Source organism: Penicillium brevicompactum (assembly GCF_028827555.1).
Source record: "Penicillium brevicompactum strain IBT 35665 chromosome Unknown utg000001l_segment0_segment0, whole genome shotgun sequence".
In the NCBI taxonomy this organism is placed as follows: Eukaryota; Fungi; Ascomycota; class Eurotiomycetes; order Eurotiales; family Aspergillaceae; genus Penicillium; species Penicillium brevicompactum.
The window spans coordinates 2,134,101-2,160,323 of record NW_026623203.1 but is presented as its reverse complement, the minus strand read 5'-3'; the positions used below and the strand labels follow the sequence as shown (position 1 = coordinate 2,160,323).

General features: G+C 50.3%; 8 protein-coding genes across 8 annotated transcripts; 4 read left to right on the top strand and 4 right to left on the bottom strand.

Moving 5' to 3' along the window:
* Window positions 1-283: 283 nt before the first annotated feature.
* N7506_000581 (uncharacterized protein) lies at window positions 284-4,950 on the top strand (the record flags this gene model as incomplete). The annotated part of the gene is made up of 5 exons (XM_056949877.1): window positions 284-608; window positions 679-1,902; window positions 1,950-4,237; window positions 4,291-4,369; window positions 4,421-4,950. The coding sequence occupies 5 exons, from the start codon at window positions 284-286 to the stop codon at window positions 4,948-4,950; spliced, it is 4,446 nt and encodes a 1,481-aa protein (XP_056815792.1).
* Window positions 4,951-5,188: 238 nt separating this feature from the next.
* On the bottom strand, window positions 5,189-6,272 carry N7506_000580 (uncharacterized protein; the record flags this gene model as incomplete). Its single annotated transcript, XM_056949876.1, has 2 exons — window positions 5,189-6,037; window positions 6,087-6,272. The coding sequence occupies 2 exons, from the start codon at window positions 6,270-6,272 to the stop codon at window positions 5,189-5,191; spliced, it is 1,035 nt and encodes a 344-aa protein (XP_056815791.1).
* An 813-nt stretch (window positions 6,273-7,085) lies between these two features.
* Window positions 7,086-8,613, top strand: N7506_000579 (telomere maintenance protein PBP2; the record flags this gene model as incomplete). Its single annotated transcript, XM_056949875.1, has 4 exons — window positions 7,086-7,153; window positions 7,209-7,587; window positions 7,652-8,537; window positions 8,591-8,613. The coding sequence occupies 4 exons, from the start codon at window positions 7,086-7,088 to the stop codon at window positions 8,611-8,613; spliced, it is 1,356 nt and encodes a 451-aa protein (XP_056815790.1).
* A 391-nt stretch (window positions 8,614-9,004) lies between these two features.
* Window positions 9,005-9,791, bottom strand: N7506_000578 (uncharacterized protein; the record flags this gene model as incomplete). Its single annotated transcript, XM_056949874.1, has 2 exons — window positions 9,005-9,501; window positions 9,605-9,791. 2 exons carry the CDS (start codon window positions 9,789-9,791, stop codon window positions 9,005-9,007), a joined length of 684 nt encoding a protein of 227 aa, XP_056815789.1.
* Window positions 9,792-10,275: 484 nt separating this feature from the next.
* N7506_000577 (uncharacterized protein) lies at window positions 10,276-10,686 on the top strand (the record flags this gene model as incomplete). The annotated part of the gene is made up of 1 exon (XM_056949873.1): window positions 10,276-10,686. One exon carries the CDS (start codon window positions 10,276-10,278, stop codon window positions 10,684-10,686), a length of 411 nt encoding a protein of 136 aa, XP_056815788.1.
* Window positions 10,687-11,002: 316 nt separating this feature from the next.
* N7506_000576 (FG-nucleoporin NUP159) lies at window positions 11,003-15,703 on the bottom strand (the record flags this gene model as incomplete). Its single annotated transcript, XM_056949872.1, has 5 exons — window positions 11,003-11,240; window positions 11,284-13,993; window positions 14,037-14,822; window positions 14,874-15,555; window positions 15,617-15,703. The coding sequence occupies 5 exons, from the start codon at window positions 15,701-15,703 to the stop codon at window positions 11,003-11,005; spliced, it is 4,503 nt and encodes a 1,500-aa protein (XP_056815787.1).
* Window positions 15,704-16,236: 533 nt separating this feature from the next.
* Window positions 16,237-17,205, top strand: pup1 (proteasome core particle subunit beta 2; the record flags this gene model as incomplete). Its single annotated transcript, XM_056949871.1, has 3 exons — window positions 16,237-16,362; window positions 16,435-16,482; window positions 16,546-17,205. 3 exons carry the CDS (start codon window positions 16,237-16,239, stop codon window positions 17,203-17,205), a joined length of 834 nt encoding a protein of 277 aa, XP_056815786.1.
* A 316-nt stretch (window positions 17,206-17,521) lies between these two features.
* N7506_000574 (uncharacterized protein) lies at window positions 17,522-21,338 on the bottom strand (the record flags this gene model as incomplete). The annotated part of the gene is made up of 4 exons (XM_056949870.1): window positions 17,522-19,443; window positions 19,504-19,824; window positions 20,564-21,178; window positions 21,242-21,338. The coding sequence occupies 4 exons, from the start codon at window positions 21,336-21,338 to the stop codon at window positions 17,522-17,524; spliced, it is 2,955 nt and encodes a 984-aa protein (XP_056815785.1).
* Between the last annotated feature and the right edge of the window lie 4,885 nt (window positions 21,339-26,223).

Sequence of the window (26,223 nt, the reverse complement as noted above, 5' to 3'; positions counted from 1 at the left end):
CCTTCCCCACACTGACGCCCCTCCAGATCTACACAGATTGGACTGCTTGTTGAGTTGTGAATATGGAATAGAATCTACAGACTATGTAAGCTGACGATAATTATAAGTTAACGATCTATTTCAATATTATCATAGCCATGCTTTCTTCTTAGTAGATAATCATCCCACTTGGAAGTCGCGAATGTCAATCGTGCCTGACCGCTCACGTGCAGACGCGTTCGATATTGGCGCGATTGCGTCGATTATTTCCAAACACCAACGGCCATGAGAGCAGCACGCCCCCATGACGAAGAATAACTTGGCTGTTCATCTCAAATGGCTGGAAACCCAAGGGAAGCCTTCATACCCTCAAATAGCGCAGTCTAGCTCGCCGCGACGCGAAAATCACGAACCGCAGCAACCGACTCCCCCAATTGACGAGAGTGCGATACTTGATGATATTCCCGAAGACGTGGAGAATGAGACGGACGAAGAAATGGCAAGACTGCTATATGCGCCCCAATCGGCGAGAAAGCCTCGACTCTTGAGCAGACCCGACACGCTCCCCGCCAATACACCCTCAACTTCAAAGAAACGCAGCGAGCACAAGCAGTCAAGCGTGGTACGAGGTATGGAATCAAATACACCAACATTTGATAGTATGGCCAACCCGACTGACTTGAAGCGCTTGCTGAGCAGATTCTTTCCACGAACCACCGGCTTCATCCCACAAGGCCGCTCGAGTAAAGTCTACCCCGTCACGACCGGATAATCCGAGAGCCTCCGATTACGATGACATTGAATCCATTGATCTGACTGGAGAATTCGATCCGTCCTTACTGTCCTCTGGTGCCACCCAAGCAGCCAAGTCACGCGGTCTACGGCCAGATCAGACCACACCTTGCGAAACGATTAAAGAGAAACGCGGAAAGAAGCGAAAGAGCGATGAGTATACTTCAGATCTTCATTCGCCCTCGAAACACTCGACCAAAGTGCGCACCCTGTCGGGTACGCCCCGGGCTATGGGTGCGAGGGGCAAGATAACAAGCGAATCCACAATTCCTCGCCAGACAGCCCCGATGAATCCTCCAAGCGTGGTGAAGCGACCCGTGAAAACATTGCCCTCATTCGAGAATCCTCGGAAACAAGTGATTGCTGATTCCGACGATGAGGAGGAAGACGAGGGTCTTTTCGATGACTGGCCAGACAATGATGACCATGGCAATATGATGTTGGATACAGAGGAGAGCCTCTACCCCATTCTTCCTGAAATGAGTCCAGCCGGCGATGAAACATCCGAGACAAAATCCGGCATCAAACAGTCGCACGATAAAGAAAAATCCACGCCCAAGGTGTCTTTCCCACCTGCGCAACTATCCACTCAGACTGCACGAAAAACAGAACCAAAAGATACCATTCTATCAACCCCGTCGTCAAAGCCATCAGGGACGCAGGAGAAGGACCCGGCGGTTGTGGATTTTCTGGCACTGGGGAGAAATGCCTTTGGACATGCAATCGCCAAACTGAAGGCTATCTTGCAAAAGAATTCCGAGATTGTATACCAGCAGGCAATGGAAGGCCAGCCAGTCCCAGAGTTGATCGCCGAAAACAAGAGTCTTGTCGCCCAGATTGATACAATCGAGTTGTTGAAAGAACAGCAAAACACCCACAAAGACTGTCTGGCTCGTAAACAGAAGTTCAAGCAGAATCTGATGCGCGTGATTTCTCAAGGCCTTGATCCAACGAGTATGCCAGATGAGCTTGCAAAAAGCCGAGCTGTCGAGATAGAGTTGGAACAACTCGAAGGACACATATCACAGCTTCTTTGTCGAGTGAACCTCTTGGAGCTCGCGCAGGACAGCCCGTTGGACACGCTCCCTGCGGAACGTACAGAGCCAACAACTGCAATAAACCTACTCGCACGTGAATCAGATCCATTTACATCATCACGAACTGAGTTCAAACCCAAGGTCAACAACCAAGAGCGCCCAACTTTCACAATTCCCCCAAACCGAAAAATGCGAACGAGTGGAGCGGTGGTGGAAATCATATTGCCCGGAACATGGGCTCACCGCAGCTCGATTCGATGGACCTTGATGAGTTTGATTGGAATGCGAGTGACGACGAAATACTCGAGGCAGCTGGAGGCTTCAACGGTGGTGATCAATTACCTATTCGCGACTCTGGCAGCCAAAATCGCAAGGTCTTTGCAGAGACCTCTGGAAACACCCAAAAGGCTGCTGCTCCGAAGAAGTCGCCCGGCCATAGCGCTTTTTGGTCTAATCATCCTTGGTCCCAAGAAGTCCGAAAGGTCCTAAAGGATCGATTTCATCTCCGTGGGTTTCGACCAAATCAGCTCGAGGCCATTGATGCAACCCTTGCCGGCAAAGACACCTTCATACTCATGCCCACCGGAGGAGGGAAGTCTCTCTGCTACCAATTACCCTCCATTGTGACAACTGGACGCACCAGGGGAGTGACAATAGTGATATCTCCATTGCTCAGTTTGATGGAGGACCAAGTATCGCATCTGCGAAAATTGAACGTGAAGGCGTATCTCATCAATGGTGAGACCGAAAAAGAGGAAAAATCATGGATTACGAACCAACTCTCAAGTGCGGAAGGACAGGCCCTAGAGGTTCTGTACATTACCCCCGAAATGATCAACAAGAACCAATCATTGGTCCGAGCCCTAGAAAGGCTTAATGGGAGGAACAGGTTGGCCCGTCTGGTCATTGACGAAGCACACTGCGTCAGCCAATGGGGACACGATTTCCGACCAGACTACAAAGAGCTCGGAGAAGTTCGCTCCAAATTTCCTGGTGTACCAGTGATGGCTCTAACGGCTACTGCCACTGAAAATGTCAAAGTCGATGTCATGCACAACTTGAAGATGGATGGATGTGAGGTGTTCCTGCAGAGCTTTAACCGTCCTAATCTCACATACGAGGTGCGGCCTAAGGGAAAGAATGACGAAGTCTTGAACAGCATGGCGGAGATCATCACAAGCCATTATCGTAACCAATGCGGAATTATCTACTGCCTCTCGCGCAGAACATGTGAGACTGTTGCAGAAGACCTGGAAAAGAAATTCCGCCTCAAGGCGAAACATTACCATGCAGCTATGCCCACCCATGAAAAATCAGCAGTGCAGAGTGCGTGGCAGGCGGGCAAAGTGCACATCATTGTTGCCACTATTGCTTTCGGGATGGGAATCGACAAGCCCGATGTTCGATTCGTCATGCATCACAGTATCCCAAAGAGTCTTGAGGGTTACTACCAGGAAACGGGTCGTGCTGGGCGAGATGGCAGACGCTCCGGATGCTATCTTTACTATGGTTACAAAGACACCGCAACTTTGAAGCGCATGATTGACTCTGGAGATGGGAGTGGTCAACAGAAAGCCCGCCAAAAGCAAATGTTGCGCAATGTTGTTCAATATTGCGAGAACCGCAGTGACTGCAGACGTGTGCAAGTTCTCGCCTATTTCGCTGAGAATTTCCGCCGGGAGGATTGCAGCAACACATGCGATAACTGCAAGTCTGATTTGGTGTTTGAGGTTCATGATTTCACCGAACAGGCGTCCTGGGCTATCAAGATCGTGCGGCAATTCCAGATGTCAAAGGAGAAAGTGACTGTGATCTATTGCGCTGATCTCCTTCGTGGAGATAGCAAGCGACCTAAAGACCCATCACACCGCAAAATGGCAGGTTATGGAAAGGGCGCTGACCTCGACCGTGGAGCAGCAGAGCGACTGTTTTACAGACTGCTGGGTGAAGATGCTCTCGCCGAAGACAACGTGATCAACAAGAGTAACTTCGCCGTTCAGTACATCGTCCTTGGTCGCCGTGCAGCGGAGTACGAGAGTGGTAAGCGCCAGATGAAGCTGGAGGTACGCGCCTCACCAAATAGCAAGGGCAAGGTCCAAGCCAAACCCAAGCCCTCCGCAGCTGGAAAGAAAGGCAAATCCGGTTCTTCGGGCTATCCTCAGTCGACCATGGTCTCCTCTCCCGTTCAATCAGCACAAGATCGCCGCCTCGAACGCTTCCAACACGCCGAACCCTCGGAACAACAGTTCTCGGGTGGCGATGACAGTGACGGGTTTGAGCCGGTTCGGGTTACTGGGAAGTCTAGCCGTGCGAAACCGCGTGAGATGGGCCCTCCCATAACCAGTGATCGAAAATTGGATCAACTCGATCACATGCATCGGGTGGTCGTGGAAGATTTCCAAGAACATGCCAAAATCATGCTTCAAGATGTAAGCTCACCGTTTGGAGTGCCATATTCTTGAGATGCTAACTGTTTACATAGCTTGTTGTTAAAAAGGGCCTCCGCTGTCAGCCTTTCTCGGACCAGTCCCTCCGCGAGATGGCCATATACTTCCCCAAAAGTGATTATTGCTCCTCCTATTGAAGTGAAGTCTAGACTAATGACCAGCCAGACCTCTCTGAACTGTCTCAAATTCCCGAAATCGATCAGGACAAAGTGAAACGATATGGCCGGCAGATCCTGGAACTGGTTGGCAACGCAAAGAGGCGCTACGAAGAGATGACGCAAGAAGCCGAGACAAACGGTGTTGTCGCGGACCCCAATCACCACAATGTGATCAATCTCAGCAGCAGCGACGAGTACAGTGACGACGATCTGTTCATGGACGAGGGGACCTTCAATCTGGATAACCCTGTAGATCCACCAAACAACACGGCCGAAGATATCACAAGTCGCTACTTCCCCCACCACTTTCTCCGGGTTATGACTCCGGTGACGACTTTGAATCTGGCCCAGCAGCTTCTAGCTCCAAGGGTCGCAAACGCGCACCCGGAAAACGCGCACCACGACGGAAGTATGGCTCTACTGGCAGCTGGAAGGGCAAAGGCTCGCGATCAAAACCCAAGTCAGATCGACCGGCAAGCCAGTCCGCGCCCCGAAGGGGTGCTAAAAGCAAGACCCCAAAGTCCACGATTGGAATGATGCCCCTTTGAGATGCTATTTCTTTCCCCCTTCCCTCTTTTCTTGTTAAGATGTCATGATCAATATTGCACATGCAGCATTCATAGGCGTTGTTGATTTTAATGTTGTCCACTCACTATTCATAGCGTGGGTTTCAGGCTAGGCCTCATATTTGACATGATCACATAAGATTAGGATATACAAGATACCACCAATAATACCACTTTGTCACTGCATCGCGTTTTGAGTCCCTCTGGGTTCAATTCCCTAGCGAGCGACCAAAATCAATCAGCCGGAGTCGGCGTGCATCCCGAGGATGGAACTGGGCGACCTTTGCTCTCACAAGGAACCTGGATGACGCCGAATCCCGCTCAAGGTCAATGTAAGATCCAGTCTCCAACATGGCCTCGAGCAAAGTATGCATCTCTTTCGCCGCGGTCTCTCTTTTGTTTGCAGGGGCTTCATCTGCATTGCGCTGCAAAAATTGATCAATCCGTTGCTGTGACCCACCTTCCGCATCAACTGGGTCCTTTTGTTTCTTGGGCTTGCCGCTTGCCGTATAGCCCGCCTTCAGCGTGGAATCCGACACCTCGAGAGCATCACCAACGGTCGGGCCACCCATATCCTCAGCAGCGAGCATAGGTGCAAGGGTGTCATCTATAAAAGTATCTAGAGACACCTTGAGGCTAGCAGAAGAACGGTCCAGATCTTTGTTTTGCTTCTTTTGCTGAGCGAGGTGTTCGCGCGCTATTTGTGAGGGCGTCTGCTCTTCTTTCCTTGCGCTTTCATTGCGAATTTTCTCAATGCGCTCTCGGAGTCCATTTGCGATTGATTGCGAGTCACGCAGATTAGCGTCTTCGACTCGAAGGCGCTCTCGGTTGACAGACAGCTGCTCAGCGGCCAATCTCACAGATACCTTTGTCTCTTGGACAAGGTGTGATGTTTCCTCAAGAGCTAGTAGCGATGGTAGCACGGAGTCTGTTGATGGAAGCTCATCATCGGACTTCATAAGCGAGTCGTATGCTTTCTTGGCCCTTCTTGCTTGAGATATGCGGACCCAAGGGTCATTGCTCGCCTCTGAGAGATCGATTGAATTGATCTCACGCAGCTTGATAACAAAGTCAGTCCAAGTTCAATCATCAAGGCATTTCGCGAACCTTGTTCAATTCATCCTGTTGGCGTTTGATTTGCTCTTGAAATCCTTGCAAGGTTGCATCTAACCGTCGCGTATATGCATGCAGGGCAGTACCGCTGAGAGGCTCCTTTGCATATTCATGCTCCGCTTCTTGGCGTTGTTCTGCGAAGCTTTGGATCCTCTGCACGGTCTGGTCGGAGATATCCATGTTTAGTTGATGTGACATAAAATCCACGCGAGCTCTTTCCAGAGGCGACAGAGCCCTTGTTATTTTCTTTCTTTTTCTTCAAGGCGAGTTCAATTGGAATTCGGACTTGCAGTAGAATGTTTGCTCAGGTAAAGACAATCAGAAGTAGCGCGACACGAAAGGAGATACATCACACTGCACATTCGCGCCGACGTCATGTGACCGAACTTCCTCGACCTCTCTCATCTTCTTCATCATCACCTTCCTCCCCTTAATCACCGTGGTCTACATTTCATCACTGTCACCCAGTTTCTTGATTTCTTTTTGAATTTACAATCACTTCAGAACTTTGTATCTGAAGTCCCTCAATTCGTCGATTGCGAATTTTATCCACCCTCTCGACCTCAGATTGGACGTTATCGGAGGCTACAGCGTGGTACAGCAGGCAACGGTTTCTAGCGCTTGATATCTTTCTTGCCTGATCTTCTACTTCCCATCGTCTCTACCCAAGGACCCCATCCTCACATTTCCCGATTCGTCTTTTTCGAGCGTCTCGGCACCCCCCGTGAAGCTCCCCCGGTCGTGCCTCCCTCTCACACCACCTCAAACTCCACTTCCTCCCATCTTGCGGAACTTCCTCACCACCTTTCCTCCACAACCTTTACCATTCTCTCAAAAGCACCAGTCTCCCCTTTCGATCGTCAGCACCAGCACCTTCCGTGGGAATCCCTGGTGTACATAGCCGATCTTAAAAGAAGAAAGCAGACTTCATCCTTGACACCTTTCGATATTTCACTCGTAAGTGAAAAGAGACAGCAGCACACATAATTCACAATGTCTGCTTCACCTTCCAACCTTCAGTCCGCCAAGCGTCCTCTCGAGGACCCCTCCTCCCCCTTCCGGTCCCAATGACCAACCCGAGGCCAAGCGCCCAGCGCTGGACAAAGTAGTCAAGAGCGACGATGCCGAAGCCGAGGCAGATATCTCCAGCGAACAAGTCCAGAGTGCTGATGTCACCAAGGACACCCAGGGAGATACTGTGGTTCCGGACGCTCCCAATGGCAAGGGTCTCCCTGCTGACACCCACCCCATCCAATCAACAGCTTCCCAGGCCGACCGAACGGCTTCTGACCAGCCTCCCGTCGATGAGTCGAGCTGGGTTCACATCCGTGCAGTGATCTCTAGCCCCGAGGCAGCTACCGTTATTGGAAAGGGAGGTGAGAACGTGTCTCAGATCCGTCAGTTGTCCGGCGCCAAGTGCACTGTCAGTGACTATGCTCGGGGCGCCATTGAGCGTATCCTGACCGTTAGCGGACCCCAGGATGCTGCTGCTAAGGTGAGTTGTCTTAACCCTGCGCAGTGTTTGCCTGTACTGTGCACTTACTAATGTCAAACAACAGGCTTTCGGCCTCATCATTCGTACCCTTAACAATGAACCTCTTGAGGCTGCGTCAACTGCCCAGTCAAAGACATACCCTCTCCGTTTGCTAATTCCTCATATTCTGATCGGCTCCATCATTGGAAAGGGTGGAAGTCGCATTCGTGAGATCCAGGAAGCCTCCGGCGCTCGTCTGAATGCCTCCGATGCCTGTCTGCCCCTCTCTACCGAACGTTCCCTTGTCATTCTCGGTGTTGCGGATGCCGTGCACATTGCTACCTACTACGTTGCTTCAACCTTGGTTGAACAGTTGACCGAGCGCTACGGTGGTCCCGCCGCCTCAGCCTATGCCACTCGAAGTGGCGGTCCCGCCGGCGCTGTCCCTGGCGGCATGCAAGTCGTACCTTACGTTCCCCAGCCAGCTGGTGGCCAGTACGGTCACCCTGATACCTTCAAACGTCATCCCCACCCCAACCGTGCCGGCGGTGGTGCTTACGGAGTTCCCTATCTCCATGGCCAACCTGCACCCGCTCCAGTTCCCCAAACACCCATGCACTTTGCACCCGCCCCTCAGGCCCCCTATGGCGGTGTCGGACCCCACCAGCCTGCTCCCTACGCCGGCGGACCCCACCAGCCTACCCCTGGCCGAGGTCCCCCAACTGCCCCTGCCCCTGTGGGTGGCGCCGCACAGAGCCAGCAGCCACTGACCCAGCAGATTTTCATCCCCAACGACATGGTCGGTGCCATCATCGGAAAGGGCGGTGCTAAGATTAACGAAATACGCCACCTGAGCGGTAGCGTCATCAAGATTAACGAGCCCCAAGAGAGCAGCAACGAGCGTCTTGTCACCATCACCGGTGCCGCTGAGTGCAATCAAATGGCTCTCTACATGCTCTATTCCCGACTCGGTTTGTCCCTCCTTAATCACCTTTTGTGTCTCTTCTCTAACATGTTCACACAGAAAGCGAAAAGCACCGGATTTAAACCTAACAGATCCCAAACTTGCGGGATCACGGTATATGGCCGATCTCATAACATTTATGTTGTTCTGCTCAAAAGTCCACGGTGGTTTATGACGTTTCTTTTTCATTTGCTCTCAATTTCTTCCTAGGAGTTTCTTTCTTTTTTCCATTCCTTTCTTACATTCTCGTTGTATCTTATTCGACGGCGTGTGATTTGATTTTCTGCCTTCCTAATAACAATTCCCACGATTTTCCCTTGATTCAAGTAGCCCCTATCCCTTCCCGCATCCGCCCTTAATTATCACCGGCATTTCACGCTCGCAACACCGACAGAACTACATCCACAGCCCAAGCATTAATTCATTGAAGCCCTTTACGTCTTTTTCTTCTCCTTATCATGGCATATTGACCGCCTAGACTTTTTGGAAACTGACATGATTCATCTCTAACCCTGGAATAGGTGCCAACATCTTCTCCATGAGAGGCGCAACACCCTCAGAAAACTTGGCGGTCTCCTTTGCGCTCAGATGCGCATCCACGCTGTCCCAGCCAACCGCCAAGAAATGCACGGTGGCTTTTCCACTTGGACTGTGTGCATGGTCCAGTTTGCAGGGTCGGTCAAGCTGCCCCATCGCCCATGACCGCGGGCTCGCCACCTGCGGCATTTGCTCCATCAACGCAGTGCGGAAACTAATCAGATCTGCATTTAACTGCTTCGCCTCTAGCACAGAAAGAGTGCTTGCATATGGCAGCGTGCATAGCTCCGTCACTGGATTTTGGGTGAGGGTTGCCGTTGCAGAGATGGGCGGGCTGAGTGTGACGTAGACTGAGGTCGGCGGTTGCGCGTTGTCTACGGCGAGGAATTGATCCAGAAGATTCAAATCTGTCGAGCTGCGTGGGTCGTTCCAGTCTATTCGGTTTGTTAGCTCTTGTCTACGGGACTGGTGCTTGTGGGTTGGACGAGCAAAAGCAATGGTGAGATCAGCTATCAGACAAGAGACAACAGCACTCACCCAAAACCCAAACAATGATGTCTTGATCTTCGGATGTGCGACCCCAGGCTGAGCTCTGATGGCCACTCTGATGTTTCGTCATGCGAAAGACGTCCAGTAGAGCCTGGCCTTCTTCGCTTGACACATCCTCGGGTTTGACGGAAGACTTGACGCGGAAATAGATGAACTGACAGCTTGATTGAGACATGCTGGATGATGGTAGATGCTCGGCTCCCAAAGCGCATTCGATGTTATCAAGATGGAAAGGTGATGTCACTGTCATGTCAGTGATCCCAATTGGGAACTATGAGCCCTTTGCTTCGGATAGATACTGCCTGCCCCTAACGTACGATATAGTACTCCATGCATGAACTCTCGACTTCTTGCGTATTTTTTCTTGGTTGTAACAATGTCTACTAAACCTGGCTTAGATGAAACAAAGTGTCTTTCAGCTGAGCGCGACAATGCCCCTTCAAAGAGAAGTGTCCACCAAGATACCTTGAGAACGAGGCCGGTGACAAAACCCTATTGGCCCCCCACTGTACAAAGACAGTGCAGTAAACAAAGGACCATTGTCTCCCAGTTCTCACAAACTCATTATAAAGTTGCACCGATGTCCTCGAGATTGCCCTCACAATCCATACACTGTCGGCTCAAACAGTCGATACTCCAAGCAACTTGGAACTTACACAATGGCAGATGGCAAACCCAGCGTATTCATGATCAATTCCCGTACCTTACCAGAGCCCCTTGACTCCGAGCCAGCCTGTTGGGTAACTGTATATTTCCACGAAAAGATGGCCGAAACCCATTGGGATGAAGATCTTGCTCAGTATGTTTTCATGGAAATTCAAAGTGGACGTGCGGAAATTGGCCACAAGTCGAGACATGGCCTTTCTTGCAAGTGCATCTCGCTTCCGGTGACTGGAGTTTCGCTTCGTCGGAAGGCCGAAGTTTACAAACGTGCTGCGTACATTGCACAAGGATGGCATCAGCGCATCCTTGCCAAGCAGGTTCAGTTGGACCGGCAGCGTATCTTCTTCAAGTCCGGTGTTTCAGTGGTTGCTCCGCCTAAAATATTGGAAGAGGGGGCACCTTTCTAGAGAGTAGCATATCAAGCAGAGTAAAGCATCACTTTAGAAACTTGGAATTACATGCGAGGTCTAGTGTGTAGCTATCAAAACACTAGTTATCGTTGAGAGAGAATCAAGAAATTCAACGTTCATCTAGCTAAAGATACTGTAGCAAAGGCATGGCTGTGATAGCTGACTTCATCGCGCTGAAAGAACCCGCTACATTATGTGCATACCGTAAGACTCCCCCGGTCAAATAACGACCATCCAGATACCAGTACACGCCAAGAACATCCCCCCAATCTGGGTCAAAATGTTCACAATTAAAGCAAATATCAGATATCAGTTACCAATCATCCACACTGCGCACCTTTGCCTGCTTGTCTTCAAATGCCTGCTTCAGGTTGGAGTTCAACTGCTGACGACGGGACTTTTTCGTCTTGTAAGCAATTGTATCTTCCTGTGGGAACTCGAGCTCTTCTGCGCCCTCCACGCTGCGGAGGCGACTCTTTCGCACAGAGCCATTGACACTAGCGCGGAAGTTGATACCACGGGAGCCAGACTCAGGGGTATGATAAGAGCTACTGTCAACTGACCCAGGGGTCATGGGAATGCGACCAGCAGCACCCTTGCGGGGGAGTGTTGAAGGGTGAGCCCTCGCGGCTGGAGGAGCCGGCGACTGAAACATCCACACCCAGCCTGCGCATCTGGGCTTCAAGGACATCAATGTCGGTGCGCTTTCCTTCGACCATGCTCATCATGGTTGCGATAGTCTTCGTGACAGCCTCAACGGTTGGCCGGTTACGGTTTGTACCCTTGACCTGGGAAACATCGGCGAGTTTGGCACGGAGCAAGGAGACTGCTTGCTCAAGATCAACTGTCTGAGCTTGGAGGTTGGTGAAAGTTGTGCGGAGGTCGTGCTGGAGTGCGCCCTGCTCAGCAGAGAGGGGAGCTTGAAGAATAGCAACGCGATCGGTGTGCGCGTCCAGAATTTTGCGGATGCTGGCAAATTGAGAGAGCAGTGTGACAATTTGCTTGGTGAGCAGGTCACGACAGGCACTCAGTTTCTCATCTACACCTTGCACGCGTTGGTCATTCAGTGTTTTTTCAACAGATGCGATGATCTCTTCAAATCTCTCAATATCCTTGAAAGTCATTTTGGTATCAAGGATATCGGCTGGTTGGTCACCGTTCAGGACCATGACCCATTCATCGACATTGGATTCTTCCTTCGGTTGCTGGTGCATAAGGAACCCAGCCAGTGATCTAGCATTGATTCCCAAAGTGTCGACCATTGAGTTGATATCACGATAGAGTCGTTCAACCTGACCTGCGATTCCTGGCTTCGTGGTCTCGCTCATATAATTTTGGTGAGGCAAGAATGGATCCAGTGTATCAACCGGCTCAATAGGCTGGGTTAAGTCATCACGCAGTCTGTCGTCCTCGTCATCGTCTGACAAAGACAGCACATCGTCTTCCTGTGCCTGGGCCGCAGCATGAGCCCGCTCTTGTGCTTCTTGTTGCTCCCGAGCGATATCGCTGGCCTTCTTCAAACGCCCATCACGCTCTGCAAGGTGAGTCAGAGATTCTTTACGAGAGTGCAAGGCACTTGTGGATCCTTTGCGACTGTGAGGCTCTGGAGAAAACAAGACGTTCTTCTTCAATCCACCTTGACGAACAGGGCTCGGTGAGCGGTAAGGTTCGCGATTGTTTTGTGCGACAGGGCCAGGGGGAGGGAGCAGTGGTTGCTTGGGAACCTCTCCGAACAGCTGTCGCGGAAGACGACCTTTATCCTCAGCAGGCTTAGAAGGGCCGCTGAAGAACCCTCCCGTGGAGCTTTTATCGGAAAGTCCACCAAATGAACTGTTTGCCGATGGTTTAGGCTTAGCAGTCTTTGCTTCGTCGTGGGTGATTTCTTCTCCGCTGTCGTTGAAGTCTGACTCATCCCCAACGTCTGATTCTGCCCCGGAGCCTTCAGAGCCTTCAGAGCCTTCCGAGTCATCGGGAATTGGAACCGCCTCCTCTGACAACTTGGATTTGGGCTTCGCGGTGAAGTCAGGGGGCAGCGGTGCATCTTCGGGAACAGCCGGCGCATCTGACTTCTTGGGCTTGGTCATGAAGTCTGGAGGGAGAGGAGCGTCGTCTGTCGGTGGAGCAGGCTTCTTTTTGGTGATGAAGTCAGGGGGCAGAGGAGCATCGTCTGTCTTGGGTGCGGACTTGGGTCGTGAAAGGAAATCAGGGGGTAGAGGGGCGTCGTTTGCAGGCTGAGCCGAAGGCTTGCTCGGTTTGATGAAATCCGGAGGAAGTGGAGCATCGTCAGTAGAGCTCTTTGAGACATTGGAAGAAGCAGATGTATCTCCAGCCGCATAGCTATCCCGGCTCGTGGAATCCGGTGGCAAAGGCGTTTCCGCATCGGTACCAGAGGCAGAGAAATTCTTCTTGGGTGTCTCCGTCTTGTCTGATTGCGCTGACAAAGGACTAGTCAGTCGTTCTTGTCCAGCGTTGCCAAACATGGAGAAAGATGTCTTTTTCTCGGCTGAAGTTGTAGTCTTCGAGCTAAACATTGAGGTAGGAGTTTGTGAGTCTGGTTTCTTCACTCCGCCAAAAATTGAGAATGTACTCTTGTCGACGGGAGCCACGTCGTCGGTGTCATCCATCGACTCACTAGGCGACACGCTCCCCTTGCGTGGAGTCGATACCATGTCATCAAAGGAGCTTCCAAATGAAAATGCTCCTCCCGAGGACTTTTCTGCCTTCGTGTCGATATTAGAAGCCGATCCATCACCCTTGAAGCTGGACTTGAGCTGAAAGTCGCCTGAGCCAAAGGGATTCTGCGGCGCTTTGCCCGCAGGAGCAGAGAAGAGGGTTTCAGGCTTCTTCGACCCAGCTCCAAAGGGCGTGTTCGAGCCTTGGCCGAAAGTGCTACCACCGGTGGGTTTTGAGAACGGCGACTCGGCTGCTGGTTGTTTCGCGCCGAATGGTGACTCAACTGCCGGCTTCGCGGTGGCTGATGCATCGTCGCGTGTTGGCTTTGTGGAAAATGATGACTCGCTAGGCTTGGCTGACGCAAAACTTCCGAAACCGCCTCCACCCGAGAAGGAGCTAAAGCCTCCTCCGGAAGCCGGGGTACCGTTAGCACCAAATGGATTCGCCGGAGTACTGGACTTTCCAAATGCGGGCCCAGGTGTCCCGAAGCCGGACTTTCCGAACTGGGCCCCTGGAGTGCTTGGGGTACCAAATGAAGGGGCACCCGGCTGAGATGGGGTTCCAAATGCAGCGCCTGGGGGGGGTTGGTTTTCCAAATGCCGGTGAAGAGTTTCCACCGAGGGGAGATGGGCTGCCGAATCCTGGGGCACTTTGTTTTCCGAAGGCAGTCGCACCCATGGTTGAGGCACCCATGGCAGGCGAGCCACCAAAGCCAGACTGCCCAAATGAAGGGGCCCCGAAAGACGACTGCCCAAATGCAGGTTGTTGTGTAGGGGCCGTGGTCGGGACTGGGGCTGGCACAGGGGCTGGGGTGATAGCTGCAACTGGAGCCTGGGGTGCCTGACCGGACGAAACAAGCCCAGAGTATGGGACATTCTGGCGGATAGATTCGGCATAAATGAGCCACCAGGATGTGAGGATGCCCTCATTGTTCAAAAGGAATATGCCAGGCAGGGGCGTTGAGCTCTCCATAATATCAGAACCAGGCATCGGCGCAATGACGTTCGTTGTGGATGACAGGTTGGGTACCAGACCAATCACTGATGTTTCATCGCCGGATTCCTTGAGTGGGACACTAGCTCGTTTTGTATCATCATTCACTTCAGTGGTCATGAACTGGCCAACGTGAAGCTTCGTTCTTTCGTCATTAGCTAGGGCTTGGTCAGATCGTGTGATGAGCCCGAGATCAGTGGACGCAGTGGACGAAACAATCAATACATCTTTCAAGTGTGGCTTGTAGTCTCTGAGTCGGGTAATGAATTGGAAGGCAGGAGCGCGCTTCAGCATAAATCCCATGGTTGAACAAACTTCAGGCAATTTTTGGATCAGGAATGGCTGCTGCTTGCGACGGGTGATGATGTAGTAAGAAGAAGGAGGGTTCATTCCCATATCATCCTCCAAAGCGTTGGGAGTGTATGCCATGAGAAAGATGTCATTTTCGAGCCATGCGACGGAAGAGACTATATCTTATCAGCAAAGGGCATTTGAGATCTAGAATTAGTTTGACTGACCGTGGCAATCTCCCTCCAAATCCGAAGGTTTGGGGATTTCAGCTTTCTTTGCTCCATCTGGAGACATCTGGTATCCAGTACCATCGGCCAATCCAGCCACTAGCTGCTTTCCTTTGTTGCTCCATGACACACAGCTCACGCCATTCTTGAGGACGGGGCCGTTGGGGCCAGGAAGAAGGTTGCCAGCTTTGAGGTCGGCAATCAAAAGGTCACCATTTACGGTGACAAGCGCAACAAGTGTCGAGGTTGGGTCGGGATTAGGCGCAAGAGCACGAAGGGAAACCCCGTTTGTTGGGATTGAGATTGCCGGTTGCGCGTTTCCTTGCGCCAGAGTATTTGTGTCGAATACGGAAAGAGAGGCGCCATTTTCCGTTGCCAGAATCAATCCGTCGTCAGCCGGAGTAAATGCCACATGAGTAGGACGAGAAGGAAGTGGTATTGTGGCCAGAGGTTGGAATGCCTTGGTCTTTTCCATTTCCTCTCCAGCCGGTGCCTCAATCGAAGTGCGGATGGTTTCGGTATTGCCCACTACTAGCGCATCGGGCCCGGCACCAACAACGAGGCCTTTGGTATGCGCGACAGCTAGAAGAGACGAAGTAGGAGCCGGAAGCGCGTCGTCCGGCCAGGCGGTAGGGAGGAATCGAATATTGGCATCACCAGATACGCCTTTGAAGCCGATTTCCTAAAACCATGTTAATATGAGTGACCACGGCAGGTCCAGTTGTTGAGGGAGTGGGACATACATCTGTAAAAACATCGGGGAGCTCTGGACCAAGCTCCGCAGAGGCAGTTGCCCCGGCGGGGTTGGACGCGCCGAAGCTGAAAGCCATCCTGAATTTATCTGAATGGATGGTGCCAGAAAAAGACCGTGTGCTTTCGCTTAGTGGTGAGCTTGTTCTCAAAGCATTGGGCGAAGGCGAGGTTGGGGGAGTTGAAAGTGAGCGACGGTGGAGTGACTGAGGACTCCGGGAGAAGAGGTTGAGAGTATGCGCGAAAATCTTGGAATCGCGCTGCTTCCCATATATGAGAAGACTAGTGGAGGGTGTAGATAGACGCAACGACAACCACCGATGCGCAAAGATTGGAGAGGATACGGAAGAGTCCAAAGATCATTGAAGGCCCGAAAATAATGTCCGGCAAAAACACCTTGTTGGTGCCTGGGAATTAAGGCCACAACAACCAGGCTGCGGGAGCTTCGTCACTCCAAACAGCTCACTTCACTCTTCACATCCATCTTCAGCTACCCCATCTGTCCACCACCTTTCTCAGTCTCGATACCCAAACCATACATCCTCTTCGCTCATACTGCTATTATCAGCTTTGATAAATTGTCTATCTGGTCGCGAATACCAGCGTGATCACAATGCCGGGCTTTGACTTCTCCAACTACAACCGCAACGCGGCACTTCACGCCAGGGGCGTTCCCCTCCCCAAAGCCACCAGCACCGGTACAACAATTGTGGGATGTGTCTATGATAAGGGTGTTGTGGTACGTTCGATGATGATATGAGAAGTTTCCAAGAAACTAGGTTGCAAGTGCTGACTTATATTGCCATTACAGATTGCAGCAGATACTCGTGCCACCAGCGGTCCTATAGTAGCAGACAAGGTAAGAGGAAGAGATCATTGCGGTACACATTTCTGGAGTCTGACCTTTCTTTTGTTGTGATAGAACTGTGAGAAGCTACACTACATCGCGCCGAAGATCTGGTGTGCTGGAGCCGGTACCGCCGCCGACACCGAGTTCACAACAGCACTCATCAGTTCCAATGTCGAATTGCACTCTCTATCAACGGGCCGCGACCCTCGTGTCATCACCTGCATGACCATGCTCAAGCAGCACCTCTTCCGCTACCAAGGTCACATTGGAGCCTACCTTGTGGTTGCAGGTGTTGACCCGACCGGCACAGGACTGTACACTGTGCACGCACACGGTTCTACAGACAAGCTCCCCTACGTGACTATGGGATCTGGATCTCTGGCAGCTATGTCTGTATTCGAGTCGACCTGGCAACCAAACCTTGACCGCCAGGGTGCCATCGACATCTGCGCCGAAGCTATCAAGGCCGGTATCTTCAACGATCTGGGTTCCGGAAGCAATGTCGATGTGTGCGTTATCGAGAAGGACCAGCCTACACAGTTGCTCCGCAACTACATGAAGCCCAACGACCGCCCACAGAAGGAGCGCAACTACCGCTTCCAGCGCGGTACGACTGCTTACCTCGACCAGCGGGTCATCAGCAAGGAGGACATGAAGAAATATGTTACGATTGAAACTCTGTCGGGCGATGACAACCTCGCTGCTGGCGACAACATGGAGGTTGATTCTTAGATATTTGAGGAACTCAGGCCAATGGTCTCCTTGGATTAACTTAATGCACGCACGGGTTTTATCTGTCTCAAAATCATATCTGGTCATATTACCATGTAATGCTTTAGACTTCAAGAATGACTGCAAGCTTATTTACAGACTACAAACAAGTAAGCTCGAAATACTGCAGTTCTCGCAACTTGGTCCATTCAAATATGCAACTCAGCGCCCTGTGGGCAAACTAACTATGGGTATCACGCTATATTACAAAGTGCCTTATGCACAAATGTAGACCTCCTTCCTTGATCAAGTTGCCAAAAGATCCACACAGATGTGATCACTGGCTGTTGATGTTCGATTCACCAACTTCAGGGGGAGCTGTGAGCTGTTGAACAACTGCACGTCCCTCGAATTTTTCAACAATCCAAAGAATGTATTGATATTGGGTTGCCGGTATGCTGAGACCATCACGGCGTCTGCGTACAATGCCGGCATGATACATAGCTCGTACAAAGTCTGGATCGACGGGTCCACCGTGTCTGCGCAAAAACCCGTAGAGCCAGTGGACCATATGGAAGGACTGAGACGGAGTCAGGTTTCTGCAGCAGGAGATTGCGATTGCCAGCTGGTTGATCAGACCAATGGCAGCATGCGGGTCGGGACACCGGCTGGTGCGTGGACCAGCATGGTAACGCACGAGTGCCATTTCATCGGGGTGTGGAATATCCTGATAAGCCTTGTGAAGGCTGATCTTGAACGGAGTGTTGTTATTAAGAAGTCTGAGGATAGATCGAGTGCTGTTTGAATCTCCTGATCGCGCAATGTGCACTAACTCCTCTGCTGTCGCGCGGTTGGTGAGATCCATGCGATGGTACATTTCTTCGAATGAAGCGTGGAAAATGTTCCGGATGCCCTTGTGCAGAGACGGGGTCTTCCACACATCTGTGAGCGAAAGACAGGAGGTTTCCAACTGCTCGAGGGTTTGGCGGACTGTTTTTGTGATAGACTTCTGGGATTTTCTGTCGAGAGCAAGAATGAGGAGCCTGTTGTAAGGAAGATCGAGTTCTTGAATCTCGCGCAAAAGGCCGGGGAAAAAATGACCATCGGTTTCCTTGACTACGAGGTCGTAGAGATTGAGGAGAAGGTGGATCGGCCGGTCTGTCGGTTTCGAGTTCTGGTTATACATGTACCCAGTGGTCCGACAAAGGGTGCGCAAAAGCCATAGTCGCAGCACGATTTGGCTTTGGGTCGAATGCTTTCCAGAAGCAGTCTCTTGGTTTTCAATGCAGGGAAGGGGGAAGTCACACCAAACGTGTGATTTTGCGACGGTGGAGATTATATCGGCATTTGCCAGGCAATCCCGCCATCGGTGGAGCAGCTGGTTTCTGAGGTCTTTGTCGTTTGAGACAGATATTAATTCTGTCACCCGAATGACGCAATCCGCGGCAGAGTCCACGTCCAGTTGGCTGAAGATCTTGTTTGGAAATGGGGCCTTGGTCTCCAAATCGGTCTCTGTAGCTTGAAGCCAGTTTTGAACCAAGATGGAAGGCCACTGATTGCGATTGCTTGCATCGTGCGTTTCGATGATGATTTCCTCCGCGAAACGAAAGCTGTGAATCTTCAGAAGCTCCCCGAGCCAAGCATCCACAATTTTCTTGTCCAGATCATGGTATCCCAAGATATTGCAGCGACCAATGGCTCGCCACATAGCCCGATAATGTTTCAACAGCGCGTAGTGATCCCATGAGCCCAGAGTCTTCTTGTTCTCAACGAGGATATTGGGCAGAGTGCGGATGATCAAACAAATATCCTCCGTAGGAATCAAGCCCAGTTCTAGTCCGCGTTTTATTGAATCCAAGACAGCTGTTCGTCTAGCGCGTTTCGCTTTCGTCCGGACAAAGAGTTCAATGGCTGCGATGTAGTTCCCTGAGCCTCGGGTGTTGAGAAATGGGTCGTCCAGAAAGGTGATGGCTTCCTCGAAGTTTTGTCCCGATCGAGCAAGTAGTTGGTCAAAAATCTGCCGGCTGTAACGGGGGTCTCGGTGGAGATCAATTCTCATCTGGCGAGTGAATTCCCTGGCATCTTCGATGCCCCAGTCAGAGCCACTAAGAAACTCTTCCAATATTTGCTCAGGTATTTGCGGATCGATTGTGACGGCGTCAGGCGCGTGATCTGGAAATTGGATGTGTTCTGACCCGGGGCTTAAATCTGAGGAAGTGACAGGATCTTCGGAATAACCTAGGGCATGGTCTGCGGAGCCTGGGAAAGACGGTCAGAATAAAGACTCAAGCGATTAACTCGCCTCCGGCCAACACGTACCTTGACTTTCAAATGGCATACCCTGCCATGAATGGTCACCCCATTTCATATGTTCCCTCCCATTGCGGCCAAACAGACACGAGATGTCCTCCAGCGGCCCCCCGCCAATACTGGCTAGTGCTGTGTTTCTTCGCTTTGCAAGACGTCGCCGTGCTTCGAGGGGCCCAGGGACACAGCTCCCATGGCGTCGTTGGCCATTGGCAAATCGACGGAACGTGGCTGCCAGTAAGTCGTCGCTGACCCACAGGTAATCGAGTGTCGGAGTCGCAGGGGGTTTGAGAGCATGCCTATAGGCATGTCTACCGAAAGACATGGGTTTAGCTATGTCATGTGTGAGCCAATTGGGAGGAAGGCTCGCGAGCACCGCGGATCAACTTTCGCATGGCAGCTTTCCAATGACTTCTTGGCATGCTGACTAACCATCTCGCGGCACCCAATTCGGACCAATCAGTGGATTTTCTTTACCAGCTTTCCCTCCCATCGAACTTGATGGCCTACAACCTTGCAATGAACACATCCCTATGCCTTTTAGATAATGTAATAAATCACACAATTCTATCGTGACTTATCATTTCTCATCCAGCCAATACCTATCGAAGCTACATTGGAACCGAAGGCTGGACCTCGGGACGCTTTGGGAATAGTTATCTGTTGCATGCTTTGTACATAGTAAGAGCATTTTTGTGTCCTGCTCGTGCACTTAATTGGCAGGGGAGGATTCCAAGACCGAGTTCACTGTAGCTCTGTTTGATTGAATGGATATGTATAGAATAGCTGGAGAACCTTCCAAGGTTGTAGGTAGGTAAAAAAACAAAGCAAAAGGGGAAGACACAACGCCAATATAATGCAAAAAAAATGCAAAAAAATGCCCACCAATGGTATCACATGCTGATCATCTCGGAGAAGACATAACGGAACAAGTTGGTAAAACGTAAGATGGTCATGACAAAAGCGGAGGATAGAGTAGATATTCAGGGGGTTCCACCTTCATTGGGAAAGGGTTTCCTCCCTGTCACCACATAAAAGTCCGTATATGAATGGACATTTCGATCTTGGATACTTTTCCTCACGTCGACAAGAAAAACTTCGATCTCGGCCTTAGACCAACCGAGGGCAAGGAATGGCTTATAAGACCACCCGGATAAAGCTTCGAGCCAATTGCTTTCGCTCCAAGCGCCGATGGTTTTTAGCCTTTCTTCTTGTGGCCAGGTATTTGTAGGGATCTTTGACACTCGTTGTTCAACATCAACAAACCCTACATCTTTCATCCACTGTTCGATCCGATGTGCGATTCGAAACTGCCTTGGTGGATCGGCATCGCGACTTGATCGCATATTCAGATCGAACCAATCATGCATAGCGAAAGCGCTATATCCTCCATCTGGATTTTCGGGAGGCATGGTTTTGTCATCACATCGGGGTTTTGGGTCTAACTCATGGCATTCCAGGTAGGCTCCTGGCTTAAGGTGTTTGAATGCTTGTCGTAAAATGCGTTTGAATGAAGGCATAGCTCCTGTCATGTGGCCGATGTGAATGAGATCAAAATGGTTCGCATCCCACAACCACTCATCTTCGGTGGCGTCATCAACTAGAAAATGAACATTCGGTGGGACTTCTGTCGGCTGCACTGGGGACAGGTCGGTCCCTGTAATCTCGGTGTTTGGAAACAAGGCCGCTATAGGGAGACAATTCGACATGGTGAGACAAGACTTTGCACAGCTGGACCGGGTATACATACCCATCTCTATTGGCCAAATCCCTGACCCGGTTCCGATATCGAGGATCTTTTTGGGGCTCATGAGAGGCACATGGAACAGTTTGTCCCCCATGACCATTTTGAATAAATGGTGCTGCATGTCTAGACGATCCAGTTCCTGTTCGTCATTGGGATATACATAGGCTGTACATCCGGGAATCGGGTGAGCATACGTCGTGTGAGGTGTGACTGAGCCGGGAGTGCAAACATACCTCCTTCATGGTACCTATGATACCGTCTTCCATTCTCGAAGGGATAATCGGTTACACTGGCAGTCAGTGACTGCGTGTCACTTTTTCTCGAGTTAGTCAAGAGCCCAACTAGCATGATGAAAACAACCGTGGTTGAGAGAAGGGAAGAATTGGTAGGTTTGGGGCATTACCATTCAACGCGAGGTACCTGTGTGAACAATTAGTATGAAGACATTGAAAATCCGCTGCCCGGGATATCGATATAATTAGGAATAAAAAAAGTGATACGTCAAATATCAAATTGGCGAGCTTCAGATTGACAAGCTTACCGGTGGTCTTGCACCCATGATCGATGCTCTTGTGCGGTCAAAAAACAGCAGCGGAAGTACTGTATATCAACCCTTATGGGGGGAGACAGACACACTTGACCAGTACCGAATCGGAATAAATTTCGGACTTGGACACGACAATGTCGAGAAATGTCAGACAGTCTTCTTATGAGAGGGCCGTAGAGCAACGGCGGGGGGCGTGCTCTGCAGGATTGGATGGCGGGGGGGTTATGGGGTGGGAAAGAATAATTTCACTATACTCCATCTCATATCCCACTGTGAACCGAGAAGGTACCCCTTAGACTGATGTAATACCAGACATGACGAAAAACAAAAAAGTAGCCCGACAGCTTGGGTTAAGTTATAATCTGGCAGGGCGGGAGGACGATCCGGGCAACTATAAACCAGCGTGCGGGATCGACATTTGAAATACTTGATAATTCAAGAGTAAAACGAAGTGGAGCAGTTCGTGTACTAAAGGTGTTGTAAAGCAAAGTGTAAAGAAAGAAAGACATGGGCGCTTCGGGCGTGGAGGTACATATGTAATGTCCCTAATTTTCACTGGGGAAGATCAAGTTTTCTCGGGGAAATGATTGGATGAGACCTATGTCACCTTTTTTTTTCTGTCGATTTCCTGACGAGTTGTTCTTTTCTTTCTTTTCTTTTCCCCCCATAATGGAATTGCCAGGTTTTCATTCCTTACTCCGTACATTAGCGGAATTAGAATACGTTCCCAAGCGGGAGTCGGGGTCTCCGGAATTTCAAATTAATGGACTCTTTCTCCGGTCCCTTTGCTGGATTGGGTTTTATTCGAATATCCATTCCCTCGGAATTTCTGCCAGACACCTGGGCAGCATCCCGATTCTCACGATCGCAGCCCTTTGACTGCATGGGCTCGATCAGCCAATAGTGAACGGTCCCATCTGGCTGGGAATTTGCAACCGGCCCAGCCACGGGCCGTCTTTACCCTTTCTCCTGGGATTCTTGAGCTTCGGATCAAAATTCACCTACAATCTATTTATGAGATCGGCGCTGTCAATATTTCCGATTTGATTTCACATTGCTTTTGCTTCGATCTGGTACTTCATTTTGGCAAAAGCTGGAAGAAAAAGGTAGAATAAACACAGGAGTTCGGTTAAGTGATGGATTATCGAACTCTCGGCCCCGCAGAGGCGTGGAGCTGACATTGATGTCCTAGCCTGGAATTGATAACTACGTACGGAGTAGTAATCATTCAACGCGAATAACCCACAGCTAGCTTTAGAGCTACTGTTGCCAAGACACGGTTTGTGACTGTCAGCAATTCCTGGAGCTTCGGCGCGGAGGTCGAATTTTGAATCTCAAAACGTGGACATGCTTCCGAAAGCTTTGCAAAACTGCGCCGTGCAGAGAGATTATTTAAGTTTGCGGTGATCTTAGTCTTGTGGTTTTCCCTGTGATGCCATTCCCCTAGTCCGTATGGAGTAGACACCTACCATATTAAGGCTTAGTGGTGGAAAAGAGATGATCTGTCAGAAGTAGTGTCATTAGGGGAAACTCAGGCTCGCTCCCTTAAATGTGTCCAGGCCCAATATCATCCAAATCAATAGCTCTCATTGGTCAGAAATCCCTGCCCCAGTTCCTCCAATTCTCCAATTCCCCAATTCCACCTCTTTGGGAATAGTGTCAAACACTCCTGTAGGTTACGTCCACAAGGGGATCTCCGAAAGGAGGGGCACATGATGTCTAGAATTTCGGAACATGCACAGTAGTTTCCGGCTTTCTGGGTCATCTTACGGAGTTCTTGGACTGCCATGTCTTTCAAGAGTGTCCATTAAGAACTCTCGATGATTCTATGGCGCATATGTACGTGTGTGGAGGATGGTAGCTACAGATGCGGCTACGGTATTTCGCCGGTAAGGGGATGATGGGCTTAGGCATATCCAACTGTCACCTGCCGTCATCTCACTCACCCACTTTCCGATGTTCCTACTCCGTATGGACCTTAAAGCATGTCAATCATTTGTAAAATGTACCTGTCCTTTTTATTCCCTGTCTCGCCATACCACGGCAAATTTGGCTTGGGCTCTTACCACCTAAATATTGGGATTTACTCCGCACATCTGATGGGTTGGCACAATATGATATATGCTGTATAATCAGGCTTGATAAGATATTTGGTTATGGTCAGGTTGACAAAAGTACAAGAACCAGACTGGCGGGAACATGTGGGACCCACCCTGAAAGGCTGGGTGAGACGAGCACTCGGGGCCGGGGTGTACTCCGTACCGTACGGGGTACGTTCACAGATCTTGATCGTACACGCGACTTTTCTTAAGCCCTTGGAATTTACGAAGTATAAGTACTCTGTACTCCGTACAGAGAAAATACTCTGAGGCGGGTGATCTATTGCACAGAGTACTCGATTCCGTTATCAATGAAAACACTGTAGTTCTGGCATTCGGTGTTTTGTGTTCTTCATCATTCCTAGGGAACTAAGCTCCACCATTCATATGGTGTATTTTACTTTAGGGAATTCACCCGTGTCCTCGGGGTAAACCGAGTTCAAGAAAGGGGAAACGAAATACGGAGTACGTGTCTTCTGGCTATTTCCATGCGACCAAGCGGGGAGAAGAAATTGAAAAAAAAAAAAAAAAAGAGACAACAACATGTCAGAAGGACCGCCTTGCGCATTGAAACCCAGGCGCAGCACCCCTGCAGCGGTACCAAGCCAAACGCCGTTGCTGCCATGGAGCCGGGTTCCATCCATAGAAAGTCCTCGGGGCTTTATTGGAAATCCGACGAGTCATAGCAATCCATCCGGACCCAGCAAATGGGAAACTTATTTTGGATCCAGCCTTTCGGTAACCCTGGAGCTAAATATCCAACCATTTCGAGGCTCTCCGGCTCAGACGTCTCTTTCTTTTTTATTTTCGCCTCACGGGTCGCTTGCTTCGGTATGTCGACGGGTGATGTGGCACTGATACCACCTACGTAGTGAATCGACAAACGTCATGCCATACTTTCACCAAATCATCGCGTGGCTGTTTCTCTGCGTCGGAGATTCTCGGTGTGGAGAGTTCCTTGTACAAGGTATTTTTGTTGGGCGCCAGCTTCCTGTAAACTACCGTCTATGCACGGAGTACCCTGTAGCTAAATTTGTTGTACGGAGCACCTCCTACGCAATATTTCATACAAGAAGCCAACTGGGGTGGCTGATAAGTCATAGATGTGACCTCGGAACCCTCTGCTTTCACTTTGGGAGTTGAGCTCGCCGCCAAATGCTTGCAGGCACCAAGCCGATTCGAGGCACATCACACGAAAAAGCAACAAGGTTCTGACGATCAGATCTTTTTCTTTCCGGGTTCGAACCCAACAGTCGGGTTGGTATGGATTGACAACGTGCTATCTTTATATTGACCGCTACAAAGAGAGAAACTACGAGTTACTCGTACTGGCATGAGGAGTGGGGCCATTCCCAGAGATTTCGCCTATCCGTCTTAACTCCGTATTCGGATCATACTCTGCGACCAAGGGTTCAGTGATGACAGGTGGGCTAGGCTAGCCCGTGCAGCGATACCTTGTTCCCCGAGCCGCACTTTGCTGTCGCCCCGACAGCTCAGTACACACACAGGTTACACCCGTGGAAGTGCTTTTAGGTACGTTAACCAGTACATAATCCACTTCATTATCACCTCACCGACGTTTGCTCAGTTGGAGTTCTCGAATGTCTCATGCTGTAGTCTGTACAAAAAGTCTCCGCACATGGACAGTAGTCAAAATCTTCATCTAGCTCAACCTTTCTACTTCTTCATCACATGCAGAACTTATCGATATTGACAAATTAAGACATGAACTCTTGATGTCAGCGACTATATGAATTTTAGCCAATGTCCAACTTGGGATTGTGTATCAAGTGGTGGGTGCCTCGCATGGATTTTCAAAAAATATATCAACACCCCCTTGATAAAACTCCATGGGTGATAACCTAGGTGAACAATTGATTTGACTAATAGGAACTACCTATGAAGTGCAGATGCCAATGATGCCTATTCGCTGCGGATGTGAAGAGCCCGTCTATCCAAATCATTGATCACTCTAAACCCCCAGAAGCTTGGGATTGCGCTAAAGCAGGACAAACATGGACTGGAATTAACTGGAAGCGACTGCATACCACCTGTGCATACTCCGTACTAAACTTCCCGACTGCCATTTCCAAGATGCTCATTAATATTTCATGCTACGTGGAAGTGCGGGGTGAGGTACACACAGAAATGATCGACTGGCCCACGCGGTTCGGTTCACAAAAAAATTGGGACTTTCTAACCTTTCGAGCGGGACAAAAAAAAAAAACTTGGTAGTGCCCATTGATCGCTTAACAAAGGTGAAAAGATTTGGAATTGTGCATCGCTTGCCAGGATCTGGATTTTACTGGCTGGGTGGACGCGCCAGCTGTGGTCAATGA